Here is a 27482-nt window from a genome sequence, read left to right as displayed (position 1 = left end):
GAAAAATTCTTAATAGAGAAAAGAAAATGAACCTGGAAATACAGAGAAGAAAATTCAACAGAACTTTGAAAAATCTGAAGGACAACAAGGTTGATTGAATTGATAACATAGATGAAGAAATAATCATGTACTTTGTTATCTTTCTAAAGTACTTGGTACTTTAGAAAGATAACATCAGAGCTAACAAGATGAAAGCTAAAATCCTTGTACATGGAAAAGACATGCTGCAGACAGATATCTCAATTCAAGGAGTGAAGCCATAGCAAGTGGAATTCCTCATCTGTTTGGGCAGTGACACAACTTGGAATGGAAGATATTCCTCTGACATCAAGGGTAGAATAGTTCAATCTAAAATGGTTATAATGAAGAAGAGGCAAGTACTAAATTCAAAGAACCTGGGGTTGCAAAAGAGAATATAACTGATCATAATGTCCATATTGAGCATGGCACTCTACAGATGTGGAGCATTGCAAAAGGGGACCAGCAAGAAATGGATGCCTTTGAAACTCAGAGTTTTGATGATGAAATGGACAGACAAAGTGAGAAATGAGTGAGTACATATGTAGTGGAGTAGAAGAAAGGTCTAAATGGAGAGCTTAACAGCATAGAGAAACAGATGGATTGGATACACTTTGAGGTGCAATGGATTAGTCAGAAGCATAATAGGAGAGATCCCACAGGCAAGACAAGGACACAATACAGTTTACAAAGTCAAGAAGGACATAAAAAAGAGACGCTATTTGGCGGTGAGAGATTCACACTAGATAGAGAAGAATGGAGGGCTGCAGTAAACCAATCTCATAATTGAAATACTGATGATGTTGACTTTAAAAAAAAATTAAATTATTTATTTTAAATACCTATTTAATCTCCTTAAATGTTTATTGCATTTATTAAATATGTTGGAATGTGCATTTGTGATAATTAGCTTCTTTTGGTTTAGCTACAAAAGGTTGCTTCATCCTCAATTAAGGTTTTTTTTTATATTTGGTTACTGAAAATAAGAATGAGATGCTTGCCTGCTGATGTAACTGAATTGATGGAGGATAAAGATTTGCTTTTTACAAGCACATATTTATTTTCATTTACTTAGTATGCCAAGTATTTTATTCCTGTTTATCACATCCCTGGAATTGAAAAATTACATTTATACTCTATATGTTTTCATATTAGTGACTGTCTATGTTGCTTGATGGTTAAACATCTCTGCCCTGGTATTTGATGACAAATGAAATATGACAGGTTTCTGTAATAGCCCTTTTCAGATAGTGAATGTAAATTAACTAATTTTAATAAATACCAATATGGTTTTTAGTTTGTTTGTGGATAAATGTTATTGCATTCTAAACTTTCTTTTCTCTAGGGATTTAGAGTCAGCTGAATTAAAAAATCTAGATTCAGCCATTTTTTCCCACCTCAGGAAGTTGGAGTTTGTGTGAGTACATACCAAATTATTGCTCTTTAGGTGTATCTCACTTTCAATACTCACTTGAAATTTTTTGCATCCCAAAATCAATTTTTGTTTTTAGGATTATCAAAAGTTAACCTACTTGGGAATAAGCAAATGTGGCTATAATTAATAAAATTAATATTACTTGGTATTTATGTATAAATTTTATCTGTTTTCAAAGGTACTTCAAAAGCTTCTACTACTGCACTTTTACACCTCATGTTCCAAAGTGCAAGCCAAATACAGATGGTAAGTTGCGCTGCAAAATGTTTTTATTAATACTTAGGCAATAATGATGATATGACTAGTTGTGTTTTATATTTGCTTTAAGCAATATTATAAATTTATAATAGGTGATCAAAAATAGTGGGTGATATCTGTATGGTGCTAATCCATTCCATAGGAACTTGTGGAGAAAATACCATACAGTGGACTCAAGAGTATGTTGATTAACTTTAATTTATTTTGGACAACCCATTAAGTTCTAAAAATAAATATTCAATAAATTGGACTGATTGTAGACCACACTTAATCTAAAATTGTGGGGGGAAATATCCCCATAGTAATTTATATTATGCTTACTGTGTTCTTGATGGCAAACCAGCTATCCCACTAAGCAAAGCAAAATTTACCTTAGACTCCCATAGAGTCATTGTCTTCACCTATTGGTCCCTGGGGACTGACATGTTGGTTTTTCATAGCAGTCATCCTCCCCTCCAACCACCCACAAATTTCCTGACTCAAGGCAACATTTATCTTGAAACACACTAAAAATGAAATATTAGGTATCAACATGAATAGTGACCAGCTTTATGAGTCTTAATCCCTCAGTGCAGTTCTCAGTATGTGATAAATTTCAGTCGGCAGGTCTTATCGACATAGACATTACACTGTATGCCCCACTCCACTCTTTTTCTGCAGTAGCATTGAATTTTTTTAATATCTATGGTTGTCCTTGGCCTCTTAGATAATAAGTCTTCTTAATCTTTCTGATTTGACTACATGAAAAGGCACTATTATAGGAAAATAAATCTAACAAGCCTGTCCTTATTAGATAAGCGAGTTCTTTACATTTATACTTTGTCTTCAGGTTCTATTTGTCTTTATTTGCTTGATATGATCTCCGTATCTAATTTCTCTGGAACCATTTGTGTATCATTCTTTTTTTTTGTTCCATCATAACAGTTGTGAGGGCAAAAGGCCTCACCACCATCTATGGTGTCAGTTGTTAGATTTCTTTCTTGGGAAAGAGAAGTAAAAAAGCCTCCTATATTACCCCATTAATGGATTCCAAGAAGGATAAGCTTTTTTTTTTTAGTGAAGATAATAGAGAGAATTTAGTTGAACACCTGGATGGAGAAAAATAAGTGAGTATTGGATGTGATAGTGCTAGCTCAAGTGAGGAGTTTTGGTTGAGAGGCACTTCGATGAAAAGATATGGCTGACTGGGAAGAGGCCTAGGCCTCAAAGAAGATGTAAGTTGTGATCCGCACAAGGTAAAACAAGGTATACAGTGTGCTGGTGCCCTGATTGCAATGCAGGCCTATATTTAGAGGATTGTTTCAAATTATATGGCACACAACTGAACTTTTAGAATGGAGGTTTGAAACTTAAAGGCAAATTAAGGAGTGAATATTTATAATATAATGTAAGTAAAATCTTTACTAAATAGAATAAGCAATTTAACATAAGTTATTTTTTTTTAAATTTTAGAATAAATATTTATAAAGATATAAATTATTTTCAACAATGCTACAACAGGGAGAGATTTTAGAAAAATGAAATACCTCGAGTAGGGCTCAAGCATTTAAATGCCTATACCGACTGAAGGAGTTAATAAATTCCAACTTATAGCAATTATACAGTTGTGTAAGTGCTTGGTGAAGTCATCTTACCTAGATATCTTCTAAGGTCTAATCTCACCCAGTTTCCACTAGGTGAAAGAAAGAAATCCATTGCTATTACTCTCCTCTCTCTAATATCTTTTCCCCCAAACCCTTATTAGCATGAATTAATGCACCAGACATTTTCCCATCACCAGCCTACACTTCCTGCCACGGCCCACACCTCCCAAGCCCTTCCCTCACCCTATATTCACCTTCCTCAACCCTTCATAATTATGTCAGTCTTATTCCACTCATGTCTACAAGCTAGAACAAAATTGTAAAAATCTTCCAGAAGATAAAATGCTCTATTGAGACTGTTTGTGAATAGCAGTAATTTTGTGGAGGAGCAAAATTTTCTTCCTTTTGCATGAAAGACTTTTAATAGGTAATTTTTCACACCACTGCATGTGAGTTTTCAGTTGTGAAATGAACCACAACCTTATTCACATGTGGAATATAGAGTGAATCCATTGTACTTTGAGCTCATTGTAATGCAAGAAACTTCTGTATTTTACCTGATTTAACCAGCCAGTCTTCTGCTGCACTCATTGTCTCTGATGAGATTCACTGAATTTATATAATGTTTCAACATAATTTCTCTGCTTCATACTTAGACTTTTATTAATTCAGTAATTTATGCAAACTGTTACTCCATATGGAGCAAAATAGTGTGTGTACATTAGTGTAAACCATTCCTTAATTTTTCTTTCAACAATTGTTTTTTATCATTGTCGTTTTTGTGATAAACAAAAGTAAATATTTTATTTGCATGCATAACATTTGAAAAGCCTACTTATTTACTTTTCAGAGATTTATAGATTCTTTGCAAACTTTATATTTTCTTCTTCCAGAAATTAATTAATGGCTCAACTGTAGAAGTAATTTTAAATAGACATTTAACAAAAATAACCCTTGTGAAATAATAACTTTGAATTAACTATTTTATTTATAATAATAATATTTATTAATCTACTTGTTTGATAAGAATAAAATGTTGAACTGGCCATATGCAAGCATGGCATAATGGAGGAAGAAAATGGAGTATAATATGTATCAAATTGCTAAGTCAAAAAGACTTCCAGAAAGTTCTATATTCTTCTGAAAGCCCTGCCGTAACAGTATATGCTGAACAAAAAAAATAATTTCCTAGTTGAAGGATTTTTTATGCCAGATGGCAAATGTTTGTAGACTTTAATTGCTACATGGAAGGGACCCTTAATGTATATTGCTGTTGAGTGACAAAATATATGCACACAACCAATCATGTGAGCATCCTCTTGTGTGGACATGATTTTTAGAGTGTTATGCTTATGCATTTGAGCATGAGTAATGAGTTTATTCCTGTTATCCATACTATACAGGCACAAGTGGAAAATGCACAAAGATGAAGGGTTAAGATTTTCAACTCTTTATAGTATAGTTTACAGGATTGCAGGCATTTTTGCTATGTATCTAATACCTATCTTTTGTGTATCAAATACTTTTTTTAACCTAGAAAATGATCCCTAGAAAATTATGCCATACGTTAAATATGACTGAAAGATATCAAAATATACCATTTTCTACAATTCTAAGTCAACATTGTTGACCAAATTTCTCAAAATAAAATCACATTTTGCAAGTTTGAGATATAATTAATATGTATCTGTCAATTTCAGAATGCAAATATCAATAGTCCAGAAAACTGTACTCTTTTTATAAAACTCTTTCAATAATTTTCCCATTTAGGTGAAAGTCTAAATGAGGCACTTCTGTTTTTATGGAATTGTATGAGATTGGTTTATTGTGTATTAAGACATGGTTTTTCCATTCTGCCCCAGTTTTCCAGATACTTCAATAAGAAGTGAAGCTTCATTTGTAACTTCTGAGGATATTTATGGCATATTGCTAAGGTTATCTGCATACAATACAATGTTTTGATTCAAAGTACTGTTTTTGGTAAATCATTTATGTAGAAACAGCAGAGGCCCAAGGATAACCCTCCATATCATTATTGTAGCATTAATTATTTTCTTAAAGTATTACGATGGTTTCTTGATTAATTTACATTGGTATAGATGTGGGACATGATTTTTGTACTGGAAATGTTATCTCAATACTGACTGCTGCTGTTAAAACACCTCAGCTACCAATTCCATTAATAGGTGTGTCCTCAGGAGAGCATCTTCTGGTCCAACCAGTACTTCAAGTTTCTCTTTGGCTGGTGGCATCCTTCACTTGCATCGGAAACATAATTGTTTTGTTTGGGCGCCAATACCTTCTCTTCATCTCTGCCAGCAAACCCCAACACCTGTTATCCGATTCTTTTCCAACTTTTCGCATGATAGCAAGGCATTCACAACCTGATGAAAATCAAAATAATACACCCAGCCTCTTCATTCGAAATCTGGCAGGTGAGCAAGTATGCTGGCAATTTTGTTGATATTGTAAGTTCTTAATATGGGAAATAAAATTGTGTGAACTTCATCTTTCAACAGCTTCAGACCTGCTCATGGGTTTTTACCTAATTGTTATCGGCATTAAGGATATCTCATTTAGAGGAGTATTTCATGAAAAGGCAAGAGCTTGGATGGCATCCAAGACATGCTATTTCATTGGAATATTAGCCATGACATCATCAGAGGTACAAACAAATTTGCACCAGTTACTGAAAGTTTTAACTTCAGAATTAAATATGACTGAAATTTTTTAATATTTTAACTTCATTTTTCCCTAGGTTTCTGTCCTGATACTAACATGTATGTCTTTGGAAAGATTTTTTGTGATTGCTTCTGTCACTAGTCCTTTAAGGATTGCAAGACGAACTGCTAATATCACATTGGCAGCCATTTGGTTCATGGGATTTACTTTGGCCATTATTCCAGGCAAGTGTTTGTTCTACGTGTATTTTATGCATATTACCTGAAATTCTCTTGTGAAAAAGTGTTTTTTTTTATCCTTAATCATGTTACAACTGGGAATGCAGAACAGCTATAAATGTAAGGCTCCATTCTTGGACCACTACTATTTTTACTCTTCATAAATGATTTACCTGCAAATTTACCACTCTCCAATACAATACTATTTGCTGATGATACTAACTTAATTTTTAATAACCATAATCCCATTCAGTTAATGAACGAGGTAACAGAAACTACACACAATTTGATGAACTGGCTCACTGACAATAAGCTATCTTTAAATGTTAGTAAAACACATTATTTAAATTTCAATCTCAAGAAGAAGTTAATAAATTTTAATCCAATAATTAACGGTTGCCCCATAAAAGAACTAAAGGCAGCAAAGTTTTTAGGTATTTGGATTGACTCTAATCTTTCATGGGAGGAACATATTAATAAATTAACTCAAAAACTGGCACAAATCTGTTATGCATTCCGTGTACTCAAGGAAATCATTTGCATTAAGGCATTGAGAACTATATATTTTGGCTATGTGCAGTCACTTCTCAATTATGGTATTCCCTTTTGGGGCTCCTCTATCTTCCTTCCAAAATTATTTAAAATGCAAAAAAAGATTATTCGCACAATAACTAATTCTAATAATAGAGCTCCCAGTAAACCTATTTTTGAAAAACTAGAAATCTTACCTCTTCCTTGTATGTACATTCTTGAAACAGTGTCTCTTATTAACAAAAATCAAGACATGTTTATTAAAAATTGTGACCTTCATAGTCATAATACGAGAAGCCAAAATGCATTCCATGTAAGTCAGCACAGAGTAAATAAAACGATTAAAGGGATAGATCATCAGGGAATACTTATGTACAATAAATTGCCTGCTTATATTAAAAATATCAAAAGTTCCTTTAAATTCAAGTGTGCCGTGAAAAAACTACTTTCATGTAAATTATTCTATAGTGTAGATGATTTTCTAATGTATACCATTTAAAATGTATAATTGGAATGTGTTAATCCCAAGAAAATTGTAAATTGTATGTATCTGTATTTTTCATATTGTTTTGATATTTTGCATAACGTCTTTTATTGATATGAAGTGTAAAACATGTATTGACAAAGCCATGCATAATTCTATGCTTATGGTGAAGGAATAAATTGAATTGAATTGAATTAGATGACACTGTGCATCCCTTCTTTGAAATATTTTAGGCCAAGTTCAAAAGTAATACGCAATGAAAATTTCAACTGTGAAAAGTTTTCCTTTTGACTATGCCCTTCCACCATATGCATATTTAGAGATGAAAATGAGATAAAGATTTGCCTAAATTTATCTGATTATCTTGGAGAAATTCCCAAATAAGAGAATGTGTTTCCTTAGGTTTTATAAGAAAACATAAACCTGCTGTGACCAAGAAGATGCTGGCCAAGTTCACCTCTCAACAATCCTGTATTGGGAAGTATCTACTCAAAATTGAGTGGCTAGATTCTATCCATAATGCCAAAAGGTTTCCTATTTAAATGGGTCCTCAAGAAATGTGTCAACAGGTAGAGTTTTTAGTTTGTCTAGATTTATCCCCGGGATAGACAGTTATTCTCTCTACTCAGCAGCTGGGCGCTCAGCTTAACTTATTATACTCCCATGCCAAGTAAAGAATATCCCAATTCTTTATAGCATTTTAGTTTATTTTTCCCCTAATACACTGTTTTTAATAATCTTAGCTTTAAGCTGGAACCAAGGAGCATCCCACTTTTACGGGACTAACGGCCTCTGCCTGCCTCTCCATCTTCACGACAACTTTTTCCGTCCGGGATGGCAATACTCCACATTCATCTTTGTGGGCATTAATGTGACTGCGTGAGTAAATGTTTTTTAATGCATTATGAGTATATTTTAAGTTATACTAATGTACTCAACAATTGCACAGTCAGGTTTGGCTGCTGACAAATAGCTTAGACTCTTGAATTTTTTGGGAAATTAATTGTTAGCATTTAATATACAAGCCAAACCAAAACTGTTTTCCCTCTCCATTTATTATGAAATAAATGTTTACATATATTATATAAATGAAAAATCCCAAAGAGATATAGTCATAATTTACTATTACTTTGTTCTAAGATGATATAAATGTGTCAACCAAAGGAATCGAAAAGATGTTACATATTATTGAAAAATTTGTGAGTCTGCATTTCAAACTGGAAAGACTTTCTTCATCATGTATGAAACCTGTTGTAACGTATGAAATTTCTTTTTTGATTTGATTTGAACTGGGACGCAATGAAGCTGACTGATGACTGGAGATTTGGTGATAGCAAATAGAACATGATCTAATCTCAAGGAAGAAGATCCTAAGGCCAATAAAAATAATTACGAAGAACTCCTTTACCGGTATTTCGGTCACCAGGTGACCATCAACGGGGAGAAAATCAAATAGGGCACTTGAACTAGGAAGAGGAATGTGCACTTGCCAATAAACATACTACACTTCTACCACAACGGAAAGACAACAATAATAAATTTATCGCATTACCTTTCTTCCCCACATTAACCCGAGGCCTTGATAAGGTCTTTAAACAAATTGGCACCAAGGTCACTTACTCGAACCGTGACACTCTTCTTACGTGTTTAGGGAACCCGAAAGACATAACACCACAGTTAGACAAATCAGGTATTTACGAAATTACTTGCTCACACTGCCAACTCTCCTACATTGGACAGACCAAACGTAATCCCAAAATCAGATTCAAGGAACACATAGCACACTTTAAGAACGGACGTTTCGATAGATCAGCGGTCGCCAAACACATTTTTGAAACAGAACACTCTATCACTCCCAACGACTTAACATTATTAAAACCGATACAACACTATAAACTCGATGCCTGTGAGAGCTTACACATACACTTAAACAAGAATAAACTTATGAACAATGAACCAGGCATCATCAACAGTTCACTTTTTAACTTTGTTAGTCATTTCAGAAACAGACAGCCCCCTCCTAATAGCCACCACTCTTCCCCCACTCCTTCCCCACCTACGGACCATCACTTAACCCCTCCCCCCTTGCCCCTCCAGGTATATATACCTCACCCCCCGACCTGAACACCCACTTGACTTTGGACAGTGCCTGGTGCACATTCCTCTTCCTAGTTCAAGTGCCCTATTTGATTTTCTCCCCATTGATGGTCACCTGGTGACCGAAATACCGGTATAGGAGTTCTTCGTAATTATTTTTATTGGCCTTAGGATCTTCTTCCTTGAGATTATTTCTTTAACAGCCAATAGCTCCACACCTTCCATTTTTAGAACATGATCTATTTGCTGTTACCCAATCTCATATCATAACTCGGGCCCTCCAGGTGGAAAATAGAACATATCCTATTTTCCAGTTATAAGAGATATTGTTTGATAGATTGTGAGATTGAAATTGGGCTGGAAACTGTTTTTTGTCAATTGAGCAAAAATCCAACATCCATAGAACTGGTCAATCAATTGGACCATGCTATACAGGATTAGAGTATCCTTACCAGCAGTTGTGCTACACCTCTTCCTGGCTAAAAAATGCAAATAATTAGTTATATAATGAGGTGGGATAGATTTCTTGACGTAAATGTATGCAAATAATATTTTGAATGTGGGAGTGCATATTACCTAATGTACAATTATAGTAATTCGAATTTCAATGGGGAAATTATCTTGATAAACAAAAAATGCTTTCCCCAATAGATAAGATTGGGCACAGCAATTTGTCTTCCAGAAGATATACCGTATTTTCCCATCGATAACACATGCGTTATCTATACAAAAATGTTTAGATGTTCGAAAAAATGATGATGCACATTATGTAATGAAAATTGAAAAAATTCATACATTTACAGACCTATGTGAACAATAATTTATAGAAGAGTTTTGCAAAAATAAATTAGTCTGGAAGCATTATTTTCAGAAATTCTTGAATATAAGAAATATCTTCATGCAAACCTTAGCAAGAAGTCATGTCTGGTGTAGTTAATGAATGATAAAGAAATTGGCCATGATCCACAATGAGTAGGTCACAAATTATGACTGTTAATCTTCTCAACCTAACACTGGATGGTGCAGTTGAAAACATGATAGTCACTGACTACCCAAATATCTTCTTCCAGTGGCTTAAAAGAATCTGTTTTAAAGATTGCTGTACAATTAGAATCTCAAAAATGACCACTTTCCGCTTCATGACCATTCATCAGTCCTTACAATTTTAAAATATGAACTATGTTAACCTATTCCTGGGAATGTAGTGGTTCAGTGGGTACCCTTTGGATTACTAGCTGGAGGGTCAGGGTTTGATTCCTGAGGATGCCTTTGGGCACCCTCAGCTTCATCTGAGTCGTGTGAGTTACTGGTTACTAGATATTCCTATGAAACCAAAGGTGGCACGGAAAAAGTCACCCTCTACCCTGATGTGTGCATTTCACATGTCATTGTGCCTAGTACTAAGTCAGCTCTAATCTCGCCTATCAAACCAATCTTCAAGTTGATAACTATGGCTTTAGCTCACTCCAATTGCCAAAGTCTATTCCATACTAAAAAAGAATTATGAAAGCTAAATGAGAGGAGTTATATTCAAGCATATACTGCGAACAAAACTTACTCCTGGAGAAACACTGCAAGTGGAAATTTTGACTCTTTGCCTGGAAGGTTGCCTTAATTTTAAAGCTGTCAGACAAATTTTTTCCCTTCTGCTTGAATTTAATAAGATTGTATCTACCATTTCTCTGCAACCCTATTGATAAATGAAATAAGGAGCATGTGTTAATATTACATCAATTCATTCTTTAGAATTTATTTTATAATATTTTGATTCTTTAAATTTCTGCAACTTTTAGAATGGTCATGATTGCAATATCTTATGGAGGCATGCTGATCAGCATCATACGCACACGCCACCTTGTTTCCATCTCTGAGCCATTTAATCATAAAACTCATGCTGACCTGCATTTGGCCTTGCGCTTCCTGCTCATAGTGCTCACAGATTCATTGTGCTGGGCGCCAGTGGCTGCGCTCAAAGTCTTTTCCCTCCTTGGGGGACAAATATCTGGTGAGTCATAATGAGATCCATTCCTAATGGACATTATTCAAATATTTTGCTTACCATTCATTTATATATTTTCCTTCTTTCATGAATACTTCTAAACATCTTCAACAGTTGAATTAATTCTCACCCCTTAGGAATTAGATGAGAGGAGATATTTTTATGTCATCTTACTCATAATGAAGGATGCCCTTAGGTTAACATTATTGGTATTGCTCTACCTTTTACCCTACATAAAATAGTATAATTCAGCCAAAACACTCAGTCAATACCAAGGATTAAACTGCAGTACGAGGCTTCATGTGCTCTCGTTTGATCCCAGCCAACTGAATTTTCTTGACAACTGATCACACAAGTATTTTCCAATAGATCATCAGCTTCCTTAAATCTGGTATAGCCAAGTTTCCTTTTGCCTCTCCAGTCTTTCTTACTTTACTTCCTTCCCTTGAATTCTATTTTATAGTGGTATTTTGTCTGCCATGCAAGTCAGACACCACAACAAATTAATAATGTTCTGACCAACATTTCGATTATCTCTTTGCTCAGAATCCTGAATTTACAATTATCTCTCTTTCCTTCTTATAAGTCTTTATTCCAGAACTCTCGCAATGAAAACTTTTCAAATTTCCTGCATACATTAAATATACTGCTCAAATATGAAAATTATTCTCTCTTAAATATAATATAGCACACATATAGTGGAAAACATATTCATGAAAATGTATGTATTAGTTTCATTCAAATAAAGTTATATAATATTTATATTATAATATTTAAATATAATTAAATAATATGTATATATTGCTGCTAGCATATGTATGCCACATTCCCACCTCCCAAGTTTTGCTTGCCAATGATTTTGTTTAATTTTTAAGGTTATTTTTATTCTTATGCTGTCCTCTTGCAGCTTTTTCATTGGGGACATTTTTTAAACTATGCACAAAATATTATTAAACTTAACCGAAAGAAATTACAAATAATATGTTTGAACACAAGTTTGGAAAAATGTGTGATCAGTAGTGACACTAAGATGCTAACGTGAAGATTGTTCAGCAGAGATTGAAGCAGCAGGCGTGCAATCAATCCTGGACTTCCCCTCTCATGGTACCTTGTCATAAGAAACATTGCTCATGTAAAGAAAGTCTTTTTTAAAAGTAGTTTTTCGTCATGTGAATAACTTGTTATTCTTGGTGCTCATTAAGCAAGGTTCCACTGTATTTTTTAAAGTAAAATTTATAGAAGTTCTTAAAATTTATTTGCATGAGGGTAGATTGAAAGTGTGACATATGGACTACACTACCAACAATACGGGCACTGAATACAAATGCAAGGAAAATCAAATTGTTTCCTTTCTGATGAACCTCTTTCCATTTGTGGTATGGCCTGTGAATAATATTGTGTTTAGAGTTTCCATTGTTGTCACATTCTTTGGTGCCATGCCGTGAAAATATTTTTAGTCACAAGATATTAGAAATTTTTGGAAACATCTAAAATGAATATTGCTATATTTTTATTGATTCATCTATTAAAACTTTTTTCATTCTTTGCAACCTCGTGGATGGAAGTTCCTATCTTACTGCAACTATTAGCGACTTCAGTAATCTTTTTTCTTTTAGTTCAAGTGAAAAAATATTCTTGCTCATTGGCATGGGTACATCACTGCTTCTCTTAGGCTTAGAATGCTGCTATCATTATCATTGTTTTTTGTAGTAATTTAAAGAAAACAAATGGTATTTTTGACAAGAGCACCTGAATAACATGGGACATAATAATAGGAGTAAGAATATTAGAGGCTTACTGGATGCACCCTTAGTGGCTCCTAAGAACAAAATGAAAAGAGTCATGATACAGGGACATTTAATATTTCCAAGCTGAGTGAACCATGGAAAACTAAACCAAGTCTGCAGATATGGGGGTTATGCTGTAATATATTTTAAATTATGCAATACTAATACCATAGAATGAAGAATTTTTAGATTTTGTTCCCTCTTTACTAATTAAAAATAAATCCAGGAACTAAACTACTTTTAACATGTAATCTTTTAAAAATATATAGTTATATGCTGGATATAAAATTCTTCATGTAACAGATAACTGGCTCCATGTGAGATAGCATTAAAATGAATCTCAATAATTAAGAAAAATAGTTTCTATATATGTTCATTTTAGTTTGACTTTAACTTAGTTTAAATTGTATTTCTTTATTAAAATTTCAGCTGATGTATATGGATGGTTGGTTGTATTTGTGTTGCCAATCAACTCTGCATTCAACCCTTTGATTTATACATTTACAACACCCTCATTCCAATTGAGGTCATTCAAGAGACTTGCACTTTATTCAATAAGGAGAATAATCATGGCAAGTCAATTACAGTCAAGAAAAGAAAAATCAAACTTATTTAAGTTTCAGATGAAGCCATTTGCAGTGGATATTATTCCAGGTAATTTTGTGAGACATCCTGACATTAACATTTGTATATCCTTCAACTATCACATTTGATTACTATTTATATAAAAATGTTATAGTTGGAAGTTAGAAATGTGGTATTGCTATTTTACTTGGCCTATTTCATGTGAGTTAGCATTTGGATATTCCTGTAAGATTTTCCAAAGGGTTACTTATGGGCTCTAAGGTTATAATGCTAAGAGTTTGCATTTGAGGTACTAAATACAAGGCAAGCTCATAGATTAAGTGCCGTTTGGTTGCAGGAAAAAATATACTCTTACGAAACACATTTTATTTGAAATTTTAGTTAGCTACAAACCTACTTCACTTCTCTACATAATAGCCATTCACTTCTAAGCAATTTTCGTACTGCTGCACCAGGTTCTTTAACCCCTCTGCATAGAAGCTCGCCACCTGAGATTTGAACCAATTGCCAACACCGTTCTTGAGTTCCTCTTCGGTTTCGAAGTGTTGTCCACTGAGCCACTGTTTCTAGTGCAAGAAAAGGGTGTAGTCGCTAGGCGCAAGGTCAGGACTGTACGGTGGGTGGTCAAAGAGTTCACAACAAAAATCTAGAATTTTCTTATTGGTTTTAGCAGCAGTGTTTTGGTACCCACCTTATTAATTCATTTATTTTAAAACATTCACATGCAGCAGTAGCACCAATTTACAATGAAAAATATAACAAGCATGAAAGAGGACAAAAGACAATAACAGCATAACAATAACAATGAGAACCAAGCATGGACCGGGGAAAAATTTAATTTAATGAAAGGTGGGATAAAGCTTGGGTAATGAAATTGTTGTATGATAAATTAAAAGGATCGACAGTGAGAGGGAGTGAGTTTAGAAGGAAGGAGAGGCAAAATAAAGGTGAGTGCTTGGTGAGAGATATTCTAGGAATAGGCAGATGGAGTAGGGAGTGGGTGTGGGTGGATCGAGTTGGTATCCTGAGGTTGAAGAGAGAGCGCAGTTCAGGGCAATCAATAGTCAAGTTTAGGGTGTTGTAGAAGAGTTTTAAATCAGCTTTAAGTCTCCACCTTTGGGGACTAGAAATGGATAAAGAACACAGGACAGCAATTAATCCTTAGGCTTCCGCGCCGTCTATCTGATGAATCCATGCTGGTTTCCGGGAATTACCGTCGCGTAGGTTAGTCGGATGACAACTGTTTCGCCCCCAGTCCTGGAGGCGTCTTCAGGTCGAAGTGATGTGCGTTGCGTTTTGGCCGCTATATATAGGAGACGCTGGCTGGCCAGGAGCTCTCTGATTGGCTCTTTCTTGACGGCGAGTGGGAATCACCCTTTTCCAAGTGGAGGTCAGGGTGTAGCCGTCCTCACGGTTGAAATTATATGGATTTTTTATTATTTCCACCGCTTCTCTGATGAGTCGCGGAAAATATCGCCTTTCTCTTGCCAGCACTCTAGTCTGGTCGAACTTTATAGAGTGTCCCGGTTCCGACCACGCATGTTCGGCGATTGCCAGTTGTCATCCGACTAACCTACGCGACGGTAATTCCCGGAAACCAGCATGGATTCAACACAGGACAGCATTTGAGGACATATTGCAGAAATGTGGGACTCGGTGTTTGACCATTTTGGCAAAGGAGTGAGAGATGCAATTGAGGGATTTAAGATAGTTGGGAATGAGGTGGACCAAATTGGGAAGCAATATGATACTATGGGGAGGACAATTGTTGAGAAGTACGAATGGAGTGCAACTGGATCTTTAATTTCTGTGAAGCTGTAAAGAAGGCCTAATAGGGACATTGCTTTATTTTTTACAGTCTGTATGTGGTCGGAGTAATTTAGTTTATGGTCAGTTAAAACCCCAAGGTCTTTCATGGCTGTTACGCTATTTAAGGGAGTTGAGTTAATTGAGTAGTTGAACATCAGGGGGTTGTTTTCCGGAGCAAGAGTCATGATGTAGCATTTTCCAGGGTTTAAGTTTAGCCTCCAGGTATCACACTGTAAGGAAATTTTATGCAAGGCAAGTTGAAGGTGAATACAGTCAGAAGTATTATTAATTTGCTTTAAATCTTGCAATCATCAGCATAGAGAAGGGTATGGACCTGGGAGAAAAGGAGTCGGGAAAGAAGATCATTAACAAATAAATTGAAAAGATATGGCCCAAGGACACTGCCCTGGGGAACCCCAGACGTGACAAGAGACCAAGAGGAAGAAGCATCAGAGAGTATCACATGCTGGGTTCTGTGGGTGAGAAAGCTAGAGACAAGGCTAAGAAACATACCATGAATGCCAAACTCTTGGCTGAGTTGATGATGCAGGGCATCAAAGGCCTTGGAGAAGTCAAGGTAGATGGAATCAAGTTGACTTGATTTGTCTATTGCCATGATGGCATGGTGCTGAAAGACAGCAAGATTTGTCAGGCATGATCTGTCTGGGAGGAAACCATGCTGCTGGGAAGATAAAAAGGGAGAGGTGAAATAATAAATCCTGTTGAGAATGATACGTTCACAAACGGAAGACAGGATTGGAAGCAATGAGATAGGGCAATAGTTTGTAACATCATTCTTGGGACCTGTTTTATGTATTGGAATGATATTAGTGCATTTCCATTGAAGAAGGAAGGTTCCTAGGGAAAAACAGCGATTAAACAAGATGGCTAATGTTGTGAGAGGGCTGAAGTGTAATTGCAAATTAATTTAGGGCCGAGAACATCTGGGCCAGGTTAGCGGTAAGGGCGTATTTTGCATAGGTATTGAAAAACTTCCCGGGAGTCTGTCCATCATCTTTTCCATTTGCAAGTTCATTGAATCTTCATGAATCATATATTCTAAGGATATTGAATACATCAGTGGTGTAAAAATCATTTTTATTAGAATTTGCATCACTAATTGAAAATGGTTATGTTAAAAGAGGTTACAGATTTCGTGCAATGTGCAAGAAAGTATTGGAAGGCAAATGAAACTATGAATCTTGCCATCAACAGTATGCTGTGCAATGTGGGATATTTGATGTGTGTCGATTAGAATAGAGGGAGGGCCGGAGGAGTGAGTAGAGTAGTGGATCAGATGGCAACTGAGAAGAGGGCAGGAGCCAATAACTGTGGAAAGGAACCCGGGAGAGGTTGGAGTGGGGTATAGTGATTGGAAAATCACTTCAAGGTTCTTTTCAAGTAAGATACCAGGATAAATTATAGTAATATTAAATTAATGCCATGATAGGTCTAAACTTTATTTACATATGAAGTCACAATGTATAGGCAATGCTAAATGTAAGGGTTCAATGTTACATTTAAGCCTTATGGTAACACTGAGTAATCCGCATGTGACAATGGGTAAAATTATTCAAAACCATTCGTAAAAAAACAAAGATAAGAGCATTCTCCTGGAAGGAATATATCACTGGAATAAATCGAGAGACTCTATTCTCACAGGTGTGGGATGCAGGGAAAGGAATTTAAGGTTCAGGTCACTAGCAAAGCGTTTCATGTTTTACTTCTGCTGGGATAGGAGTTGTCTCTCATCACAATTAGTGAGATCTTTACCCAGATTTGTATCTGCCAAATAATTGCATTTTTGATGATTGTGAATGAATATAAGCAATCAATGATGATAGATTGACGAAGTAATTTTTTAAATTTATTGTTATGGAATCTCTTATGATAAAATCTTTATAGATTCACCAATTAGAGGCTTTTCATCAACAATGAATTTTCAACAGTAATTTAAGAGATCTATAATCATAGATTGACCCAAATCCTTAATTATTAGTAACTATGAATACCAGCCTGAGTATTTAGTTTCCTGGCAAGAGGGACTCAGAAGTGTAGCCTTTCTTAGTCACTGTGTTAACCAAAAACTTACCTAAACCATTAGACTGTGACTAATAATAAATAAAAATATTGACAATAAAAGCATTTCTTCTTCCCTTTTCTGATTATGGAAAGCAAATCCTGCAAATCTTTAACCAGTGAAAATTAAGAAAAATTATTGCCATTAAAGAGCATGAATTGACGTACAATTTTCTGATGCATTCAATTCACCATTAACAAATTAAATTGCAAATTTAAAATTGCAGTCACTATTTTGTAGACCAAAGCAAGGTAGTTTTAGAATTTTACCTTATCTTTAAATTTAAGTTCTGAAAACACTCCATATGCCACTGTTTATAACCTGCACTAATCTAAAACAGAACATATAATTGAATTAAAAATTTTCCCTTGATATGGCATGCTTAATTGGCTTGTGCAACGATCCTAATATGAAAGCTGATTGCCTTCGTCTTTTTTTCTATATTCTACATTCCTAGGAGAGTTCTAATATTTTATTTAGTGCCTATGTCTCTGCCAGATCATTTAAATCTTGGCTGTAGAACAGGAAAATGAAGTGATTCATGAATAGGTGATGATAAACAGTAAGGCTTGCATAGATTCAATGCATTTGTGTGTCACATCGCATCTATAAAATAACACTTAATCCGAACAAGGATGTTTTGGTTAAACAAAAAAGTTTTGTCTTTTTAGCCCCAGAATTTCAGGACTCACTAAGAATATCACAAGTCCATTCATTGACTAGCGGATAAATTCTGTCACCATATAAAATTATATATAATCCAACCATTTATCAGAGATAAGAAATATTTATGCTATTCATATGAAATTCCTACTTTGAATGAACTTTCCAGTAAAATACTTGTAGGCTACTACTTCTAGCTGCTACTTGTAGCTTTTTCATCAAATTGTTGAAATGTTATGCAAAAACGTTTTGTTTCTTGCATTAAAAATATTATTAATCATTTTAATTGTTTATTTTCAGCCACAGATTGTTCAGGAATCTCAACACCTTCAGTAAAAAGGTCATTGGAAGTTAATGAACCAATAGCCTTGACTTAGTTCTGCATGAAGAAAATTAGTCTGGGAAGACACTGGTCATGGCCAAAGAGCAAATGAATTTTTCTCAAAAAGCAATTGGTAGATTCATCGTAAAGCAGCCATACTATGTATACCTATTGGTTGGAAAAATAACAATGGATTTCAGGAATCTGAATGATAGTGGTGTTAAAATTTCCATGTGGGCTACACTTGGAAATGCTATTCCAAAGATGCCAGCCTACCTTGCCGTAATTTGAACATGTGTGTGTAGGCAATTGCATTATTCAAAGTAGAATGTAGAACAGCATCATCTCCATAAAATATAATACAGCATTTATCATATTTACAATTTTTTCTGTATTATTTTAGTTTGTAATCATGTAAGCTTTATTTATGTTTGATTATGTATAATGATAATCGATTCTGTAATGTCATAAGTCATTTTTTGAAAATTGTTGGCCAGTTTTGGACTTGTTGTTGTGATTATGAAATAAATTATACAAATTTTCAACAGCCAGAGAGCATGCACTATTTTAAGAAAATGTAACGCAGTTGTAGCAATTAAGAGGGTAGAACTGGAGTCAAACTCAAAGCATGTGCACCTATATAAATATTGTAATATGCTCATCACTCTTTTACAATTGAATATCCTTTCATTTTTCTTTTCCTTTGCCTATTGTTAATAAGTAGTCAGGAGAAAGTGGGGAGGAAATAAGGTGATATGATATTAAGTCTTTTTACAAAGAGAAAGACAAAAACACGTGCTCTTCAACGACTATAAAGAACATTATTGTTATCAGCCAATGTTCACATAAACACAGAAAGGCAGGCTGATAGTCATCTAGCAGTATTTCCAATTCAGGAATTTTGTTTCCAACACATTGAATATTTAACTGCAAGATCTTGATAGAGAAAATCCTCTCAGATTTCCTGTTGACTGGTCAGAACCAATTTTTCACGATTTTGTGAGGTTCCTCTTTCAATGTGGAAGCCATGCCGTAGTTTCGGGTGATCATACACTTTACTTGGGCAGACAAGCAGTGAATTGATAGAGAATTGACAGAAGGCTCAACGCTTACGTCTGTAAGGTCAGCAGCAGCATCAGCAACTTGTCAGATATTGTCCCTCGCTTGAGACTACCCTGGAGGAAGTGTGGTTTCGAGAGAAATAGAATGGCCTAGCGGCAAAATTTTCTGGCCAGTTGTACAATGTTCCATTAACACAACAAAAAATAAAAGAAATACCATATATTAATATAAGCTAATCTACCGGTTTTGGATTTCAACAAATAAACATCTTGTCTCTCCTAACAAAACACAACCTAACATTCTACTCTACACCCCTCTTCATCTCTGTATACTTCTTTCATCCCCATCCTATTCCTGCCACTTCCTCATTTGCCTAGGATCCCTTTTATCACAGTCTTTAACATCCCACTGCCAATCAATATGAATATAATCTATTTTTCCTGCCTCTTTATGATTTCTCCCATCAATTCCCTCTCCTTCCATATCATACCTAGCACTTTCTCATTTGTTTTCCTTTCAGTCCACTTCACCTTCTCCACATCCGCATTTCAAAAGCCTCCAATCTACATCTATCATCCTGCTTCCATACCGTACACAACTAAGTTCGATATCGTTGAGCATTTTATTAACATCCACACTCCATGTCCCTGTCATCAATTCTCTCCTTGTGAAAACCTCTTTGCCTTGTGCTATTCTTCTCCTTACGTCCTTACTACTTTAGCTATTTTGGTCCAAAATACTTCAGAGATATGGAAACTGTTCCAACTGCTCTAGTTCTGGCCCTCCTATTTTTATGTTAAGCTTAACCTTACTCTTGCTGAAAATTAACATAACCTTTTTGCCATTCCATATTTATCACATGTCATTTTCTCTTTCTAAGCTTGTTGGCCTAAGTTCTAAACCATACAGTAGTTCCGTGTACTCCTTCCATTTCTCTTGGATCTTTTCTATTTCACCTTTTATCTTACCCGACTTATCCCTAACTGTTAACTCAGATCTTCCCTTTCTACTTCCCGATAATGTTTTGCTTTGATAACTTCATTACCAACTTCTCATGTAACCTAGTACTTCCCAGGCCCTTATAAGCTGGTTTTAGGCAATTTTTGCCCAGCAATTGGACTTGATATGATTGAATAGCTAGCCAATGAATGCTTCAAGTCAATATGCTATTGTTATCATTTTCAGTCTATCACAAAAATTTAAACAAAATATAGAACATTGTGTGCAAAATATAGAACATGTGTTACTTAAAGAATTGTCACTAAACACACAGTATATCCAGGATAATAAAAAATAATCAATGTTAATGATGATAGTGAAGTAATATTTCAGACAATGAGCTATATAAATATATATAGCTGATATGTCTGAAATAAATAAATAAATATATATATATATATATATATATATATATATATATATATATATATATATATATATATATATATATATATATATATAAGAAAACTTGGAATACGGTTTTAGATTAAGGAATTGATTGATTTCTTGGTTTAATTCCATCATACATTTTGAACTATATGAGAAATGATAGTCATTCTGAGTGATAAATGTTAGGCCCAAATTATATTTAAGATCCTGATTTTGGATTTACATTAATTCAAATTAATAAGCAACGGAAATTTTGAAGCTGACTTCAATTCATCATTATACACAGTCTACCAATGAGGAGGATTTTGGATGGTTCATGGAAATAATTATGCACCATTATGATGTCCTTAAGTTATTTGTTTCGGTATTGCTTTCTTTAGTTAACTGAATTTGGTCACGAAGAGCTTACCCACGACCTTGTTCCGGCCTTTGGAGCTCTGGATTTTTCAGTCATGCCGAAGTAAATATTTTTGCACGAGTAAATCCCTTAAACCATTGCAGTAATCTCACTACAACGGACATATTATACTCAGTGATTCTCCCTGTAATCACTTGCAATTGTAGGACCGGGAAGAGTTACGTAGTATATGATATACGGCCCTAAAAAGACCACTACACTGAAGTTAGCCCAAGCAGGAGGTCGTCCTTTACAGCGAAAACTAAGAGGTTGTAACGGAAACGTTTTCGGCAATATCTGCTCACCTAAAAAAGTACAATTCTTGAAAATCACCAAAAACACTCGGCACTCCCTACTCTATCACGACGTAGGCATAAAACCCACAACCATAGCCTAATTTAGCTTCCAGGGCACAGTGTAGTCACCAGAGTCGCCCTTTCACACAAAAAATAAGAAAGTACTTAACAATATCTCCTAAACTAGAACATTTTTTTCTAAAATATCGCAAAAAACACTAAACGCTCTTTCCTCTATCAGCAACCTTTCGCTTACCCCACGTGTTGCTTAGTGTTTATGGTAAAATTTGGTGAAAAAAATGTTCTACTTAAGCAGATATTTTTTAATTCTTGGAAAATCAGCTGAGATAATTCTTCACCGCCGGCCAAGTTCAGTGTCGTGTCGTAGTCACTTTTAGTGGGCCCTGGCTACTAAACTAGGCCATGAGCATGGGGTAAGCGAAAGACTGTCGAAATTATATGTGATGCTTAGTGTGTATTGTAAAATGTAGAGAAAAAAATGTTCTGGTTTAGGAGATATTGGGAAGTACTTTGTGTTTTTGTGTGAGATAACGACCCCCGGTGAAGTTATTGGGCCCTGGTTACTAAATTAGGGCTTGAGCATGGGGTAAGCAATAGACTGCCGAAAGTGCATGTGGTGCCTAGTGTGTATTGTAAAATTTAGAGGGAAATATGTTCCGGTTTAGAGTAGAGGAGAAATGGGCATTCTGGCGCAATTCAAGGTCAAATGGATGGAGACAGTCCCCCCCTCAGCAATCCGCGGAGAATATCCAAGATGGCGTGTTTCAGGAACGGCTTTTCCTATCGGAGAAATGAGCATTTTGGCGCAATTTAAGGTCAAATGAAAGGTGACAGTTTCCCCCTCCGAAATCCGCTACCTCACGTGTTCTTAAACAACTTCGAGGCGACGGACAAGTCAAGACTTGTCACTTCCCCTACCCCACTCCCCTTCTTTAATATATATGCTCTTGCAGATGTCAGTGAACTCAATTTCTCGTTTATGCAACGGTTAACTGCACCGCAGAAACGCGTCACGGCAAAACGTGTGGAGCAACAAGATGACGGAGCAACGTGTCTGATAGATCAAAAACTTCTAAACAAAAATTGTGATATCAGTTTTTTGATACCACTTTAAATAAGCCCGTAAAAATTAATTAAAGTTCTCAAGACCTAATTTTGAACACCCCGCTTATTCTTCTAAACTTCCGCTTTATTATTCTATCTCATTCTATTCCGATGATTCACAACATCCTTCTATTCAGAAATTGACATTTAAAGCGGGGGTCATGCAGAGATATACAGAAGTAGAATAGAGTTAACCATGAAACACCCATCCCCACACCACACTTCATCCCCTCCATCGGCCCTCCACTTCGGTTTAAAAGCCCGACTGAAATCACAGCTCCTCACCACAGTCCGAGGCTAGCTCAGACTACCGGTCCGAATTTTCAACGTGTAGGGTTCATGATAAGATCTTTCTCCGTGGGGTTAACACCAAAAGCTGTGGGGTAAGTATGACCCGTTAGCCGTATTGGCTTTTCGGAATTTTTTTCATTTTTTCTATATGCTCTAGAAGCGAGCAAATGCGAAGATGGGTCACTCTCGATGCCCGCCTTCGAATCCCGGCCAGAAAACCAGAGACCCTTTTTAGGCTATCCAAGGGTTTTCAGGGTATGGGAATATCATTTTCGTCAGGACCCCTATGTAGCATTTAGGGGGTTGAGCAGCGTGGGGGGTACTCAGTACTATGGTACTGAGTGTTTTCCAGAACTTTCAGACCGATTGGACCAGCGGTTTTGGCCCAATGGCCGAAAAAGCCGAAATTTTCGGGAATTATTGTCAATAACTCCGTTGTGTGATGAGATAAAAATATGCTTTCAATTTGAAAGTTTATCAGGGAACAATTAGTTATCAATTCCGCATGGAATTACCCGTAAAAATATAAGGGTTTACCCTAGGGTAATAAGGGTATAGTAAAATCCCTAATTGAAGTACCCTTTTAAAAATGCTATATGATACCGAGCATAACTTATACTATTCCCAATTTCTAAAAATTTGATATACCAAATAGGTGGGCCAATATTTAATTTAATGTTAAGTTTTCCTAATAGGAAAGGATAAGCATTAGGTGGTGGCGTTATACAAAAAACCCTTATAACTCCGTTGTTTGAAGAGATAAAAATATGGTTTAAATTTGAAAGTTTATCAGGGAAAATTTAGTAATCTATTCTGCATGGAATTACCCGTAAAATTATAAGGGTTTACCCTAGGAAAATAAGGGCATGGAAAAATCTCGTATTGAGGTACCCTTTTAAAAATTCTATACGATACCAGACAGGGGTATACCATTCCCAATTTCTAAAATTTTGATATACCAAATGGGTGGGCAAAATATATGTTTTCTAAAAGGAATACGGATACAAAATTGTTGAAATTCATATATATTAAAACGAACATTTTGTTTCAAACAATTTTTATTTGATTATCCTTTTTAAATATAAAAAACTTATCTGTACTATAATTATACATCATCAACCCCCCCCACCGCCATTGTAAACATTTGGGGGAGAAAGTTCTTCTCCCTCGCCCGAAACAAAATTGTTGCCACTACCCCAACCCCGAATCGGGTGGTCATCTTCTCAACCTTCTCCACTCGGTAGCGCGTTTCTTCCTCCAAGTCCTCCTTCTTCAGAAATGACCCCTCCTCCTGCAGCCGAAAGAATCTTTCCCGGATGCTAGCCTGCCAGAATAAAAATAGGTACCGTCAGTAGATATTAATTACACATCGAGCATTATTAAAATTTGATATAACCAGTTAAGAAAGCTACCACAGAAGTTGAAGGCGAGGTCAACGCTTCGGGTGACGTTAGGGTAGAGGTCGTGACGCTGACAGTGGGGGTACTGATCAGCATCGTGGCTGAGGTGGTGGACTCCATCCTACAAAGGTAAAAACGACAACTTTGTATTTAAAAAATCATATATATACGATCATGCTTACTTGTGCTTACAAAAGAAGTACGTCAAAGAAGTGACTGAATAGTGGTTGATGGCTAGTAGTGTCAATGGCTGCGACGGTCTGAGCAGACGATGGCTGCTAGTTCTCGTATCGATCGTAAGTGAGAAGCTAAGCAATCATACCGTCTATATGTAGTAGATGGAAGAAGCTTATGATATTTTTTGCGGTAAAGGGAGTTCGCAGTTTGCATTGCAGCATTTAGCATTGCATTTTTTCAGTACGAGCTGCCAACTCCACAGACCTTGGCACATGCTCAGGTAGTGTCGGAGGATAATTGAGGGGAAATACCTCATATAGTTAATTCCATCCACGCCCAGACAAGCACATGCGTAGATGATGAAATTACTTGATTCCAACTAGGTGACCTTCTTACACCGATGTCCAGCATTGAGCATTGCATTTTTTCAGTTTTACGAATTTGAATGGTAAATTAATTTTAAAAATTAATAAAGTTATTGCTAAAATAATTGTTTCGCAGTGGGCGCTTGGCGACATAAGGAGCGTCGTGAGGTGGGATAATTAGGAATAATTAGGCCGAAATACCCAGGAACATTATATATATATATATATATATTTTCCCCAAAACAAGGCACATTGTACAAAAAAATAAGATAGCACTTGCGTTCTACGATGAGAGAGAGGGAGAGAGAGCCGAGCTCCGGGATGGGATCACTATTAGAAGATGGCACGACTGGGCGACAGCGGAACGGTGGTAGACGCGGACACGGTGAACGTTACCCTAATCGTCAGCCACGGTGCGGAGCAGGACCGGAGGTGGAGATGAGGAAGTGAGAAACGCGGGAACGGTGAACGTGTCCCCAGGCGGAGCCTTCGTTTCTCGAGGGCGGATAGGGAATGGTCTGTTCGTTTAGCCGAAGTCACGGCGAGCGTAACAAGCCTCGTGCTAGACACGGTCACGACATGCGTGGCTCTGATGCCTTGCCGACAGCCGAATTTATTCCCGCTCCTGGGCATGACCCTTGTCCTCTGACGCGCGCAGCCAGGAGTCATACTCAGGGAAGCAAGGCTTTCCCGGCCCACGTCACCGGCCCTCGGTACTGATAACGAAACTAGTCATGCCCCTGCGGAGTCATACCCGGTATCTAGTTTCCACGAATTAGATGATGCGTGAGGTACCTATCACGAGGGTATCGCGAATGCATACCATCGACAATTGTTTTTTTTTAAAGCATAGACATCTTCGAAACTATACGTCCTATCAAAAAAGTGATGAGAACCTTTTTTACGTAAAATCACGTTGTCTTTTGATTACTGCCATTAATTTGTTGTTATCGTTATTGTTTAACGAGATAATTGATGAAATCTATATATTGCTCCATTTAAAGGGGACACTTGCTTATTACTTATCTGAAGGAAAATTGCCTCCTCTTTCACGTGGTATCGTTTGTTTTTCTCTACAACCGATAGTTCTCGAGATATAAGAGGCGATGGCCTTGGGTCATGATTTTTCCTTCATGGGTTGGTTTGACGTGATGCAATTAGATTGCACATGAAGGAAAAATGCCCCCCTCTTTCACGTGACGTCATTTGTTTTTCTCTGCGACCGATAGTTCTTGATGTATCCGGGTTTGAGTTTTAAGGTCAAACTTGCGTCAGGATGATTTTTCCTGCGTGGGTTGGGTTGACGTGATGCAATTAGATTGCACATGAAGGACAAATGCCCCCTCTTTCACGTTACGTCATTTGTTTTTCTCTGCGATCGATACTTCATGATGTATCCGGGTTTGAGTTTCAAGGTCAAACCTGCGCCAGGACAAACATTTCCCCCCTACTTAGCTCTCCGTGGTCCAAGTTCAGTTAACTGCTTTCTTTGGCTGCTCTGTAGATTTAACCTCTCTCCATTCCATTAAATGTATATTCTTTTCAGCCCTCCTGCATTTACCAAACATTCTCCTAGGTCAGCAAAATCTGATGTATCCGATGTTTTCTTCCTCATTGAATTATCCAAAACTTCTTCCTTCCAACAAATTTATTAAACAAACATCACTCATTGTTTGATGTTTACGCAAATTACGCCTGATCACAGATAGATGAATGAAACAAAGATTTCTAACCCTCGGCACAAGATTTTTCTTCGCAGATTTTCCTTTAGTAACCGTGTACTTAAAAGAATTGCCCTCTTTCATCGACTCAAATCTTTTACACAGTTCACGAAGTCCATCTAAGTCCTGTAATGTTGTAATTCGAGTTAGCGCGATGTCGAATTGTACTGAAATTGATCGAACAGTAAAAAAGGCACGTACCTTTGTGTCGTCCGATACGCATTTGTAAGCCTCCTGCAATGGTGGTTCAGAGATCAACTTATAAAATTCCTGCATATCGGCTTTTGGCCATTACAGTTCTAAATTATAATTTCATAACGAAGCAGTAAGAAAAAAAATAGGCAAAGCACCAAACTTTCACAAGTTTCACGGATATATCTGTGGAATTATGTCTATTATGCAGCTATGCGAAATCACAAAATTGTAACACCTACAAAATAAATATTACAAATAAATACTACATCCAGAGAAATAGTATATGACCGTATTTTTCACGAATTCTTCTTTGACCCATTAATTATCCCATGACGTGTTAAGGCTACAAAAGTACAAAACTATGACTACCTTTCCTGGTGGGACGGTTCTTCATGAATATGAAACTCCTATAACACCTGTTTCTTGACATTTGAAATGTGTTCAGCTCTTCCTATTGGCCGAAAATCTAACTTGTAATTATGCGATACGTTTAGGGTTACCCAGCATGGAGGA

General features: G+C 36.2%; 1 protein-coding gene and 1 long non-coding RNA gene across 2 annotated transcripts in view; one reads left to right on the top strand and one right to left on the bottom strand.

Moving 5' to 3' along the window:
• Positions 1 to 18959, top strand: part of LOC139694759 (relaxin receptor 2-like) — a 70589-nt gene extending 51630 nt beyond the window's left edge. The window contains exons 14-22 of the mRNA XM_071593266.1: positions 1364 to 1435; positions 1632 to 1699; positions 5481 to 5729; positions 5814 to 5959; positions 6053 to 6200; positions 7953 to 8088; positions 11100 to 11311; positions 13522 to 13746; positions 18530 to 18959. Of these exons, the coding sequence (XP_071449367.1) occupies positions 1364 to 1435; positions 1632 to 1699; positions 5481 to 5729; positions 5814 to 5959; positions 6053 to 6200; positions 7953 to 8088; positions 11100 to 11311; positions 13522 to 13746; positions 18530 to 18606 (1333 nt within the window). The 3' untranslated portion in view covers positions 18607 to 18959. The remainder of the gene's footprint in view (positions 1 to 1363; positions 1436 to 1631; positions 1700 to 5480; positions 5730 to 5813; positions 5960 to 6052; positions 6201 to 7952; positions 8089 to 11099; positions 11312 to 13521; positions 13747 to 18529) is intronic.
• A 5239-nt stretch (positions 18960 to 24198) lies between these two features.
• Positions 24199 to 27478, bottom strand: LOC139694769 (uncharacterized). The gene is made up of 3 exons (XR_011702210.1): positions 27339 to 27478; positions 24524 to 24632; positions 24199 to 24435 (listed from the first exon to the last, which is right to left on the bottom strand). It is a non-coding gene; the product is annotated as an uncharacterized lncRNA (long non-coding RNA).
• Positions 27479 to 27482: the final 4 nt, after the last annotated feature.

Source organism: Hetaerina americana, unplaced genomic scaffold (genome assembly GCF_022747635.1).
Source record: "Hetaerina americana unplaced genomic scaffold, ioHetAmer1.1.p SCAF_54, whole genome shotgun sequence".
Lineage (NCBI taxonomy): Eukaryota > Metazoa > Arthropoda > Insecta > Odonata > Calopterygidae > Hetaerina > Hetaerina americana.
Note: the sequence above shows the minus strand (reverse complement) of the source record. Positions and strands in the feature narration are given on the sequence as shown.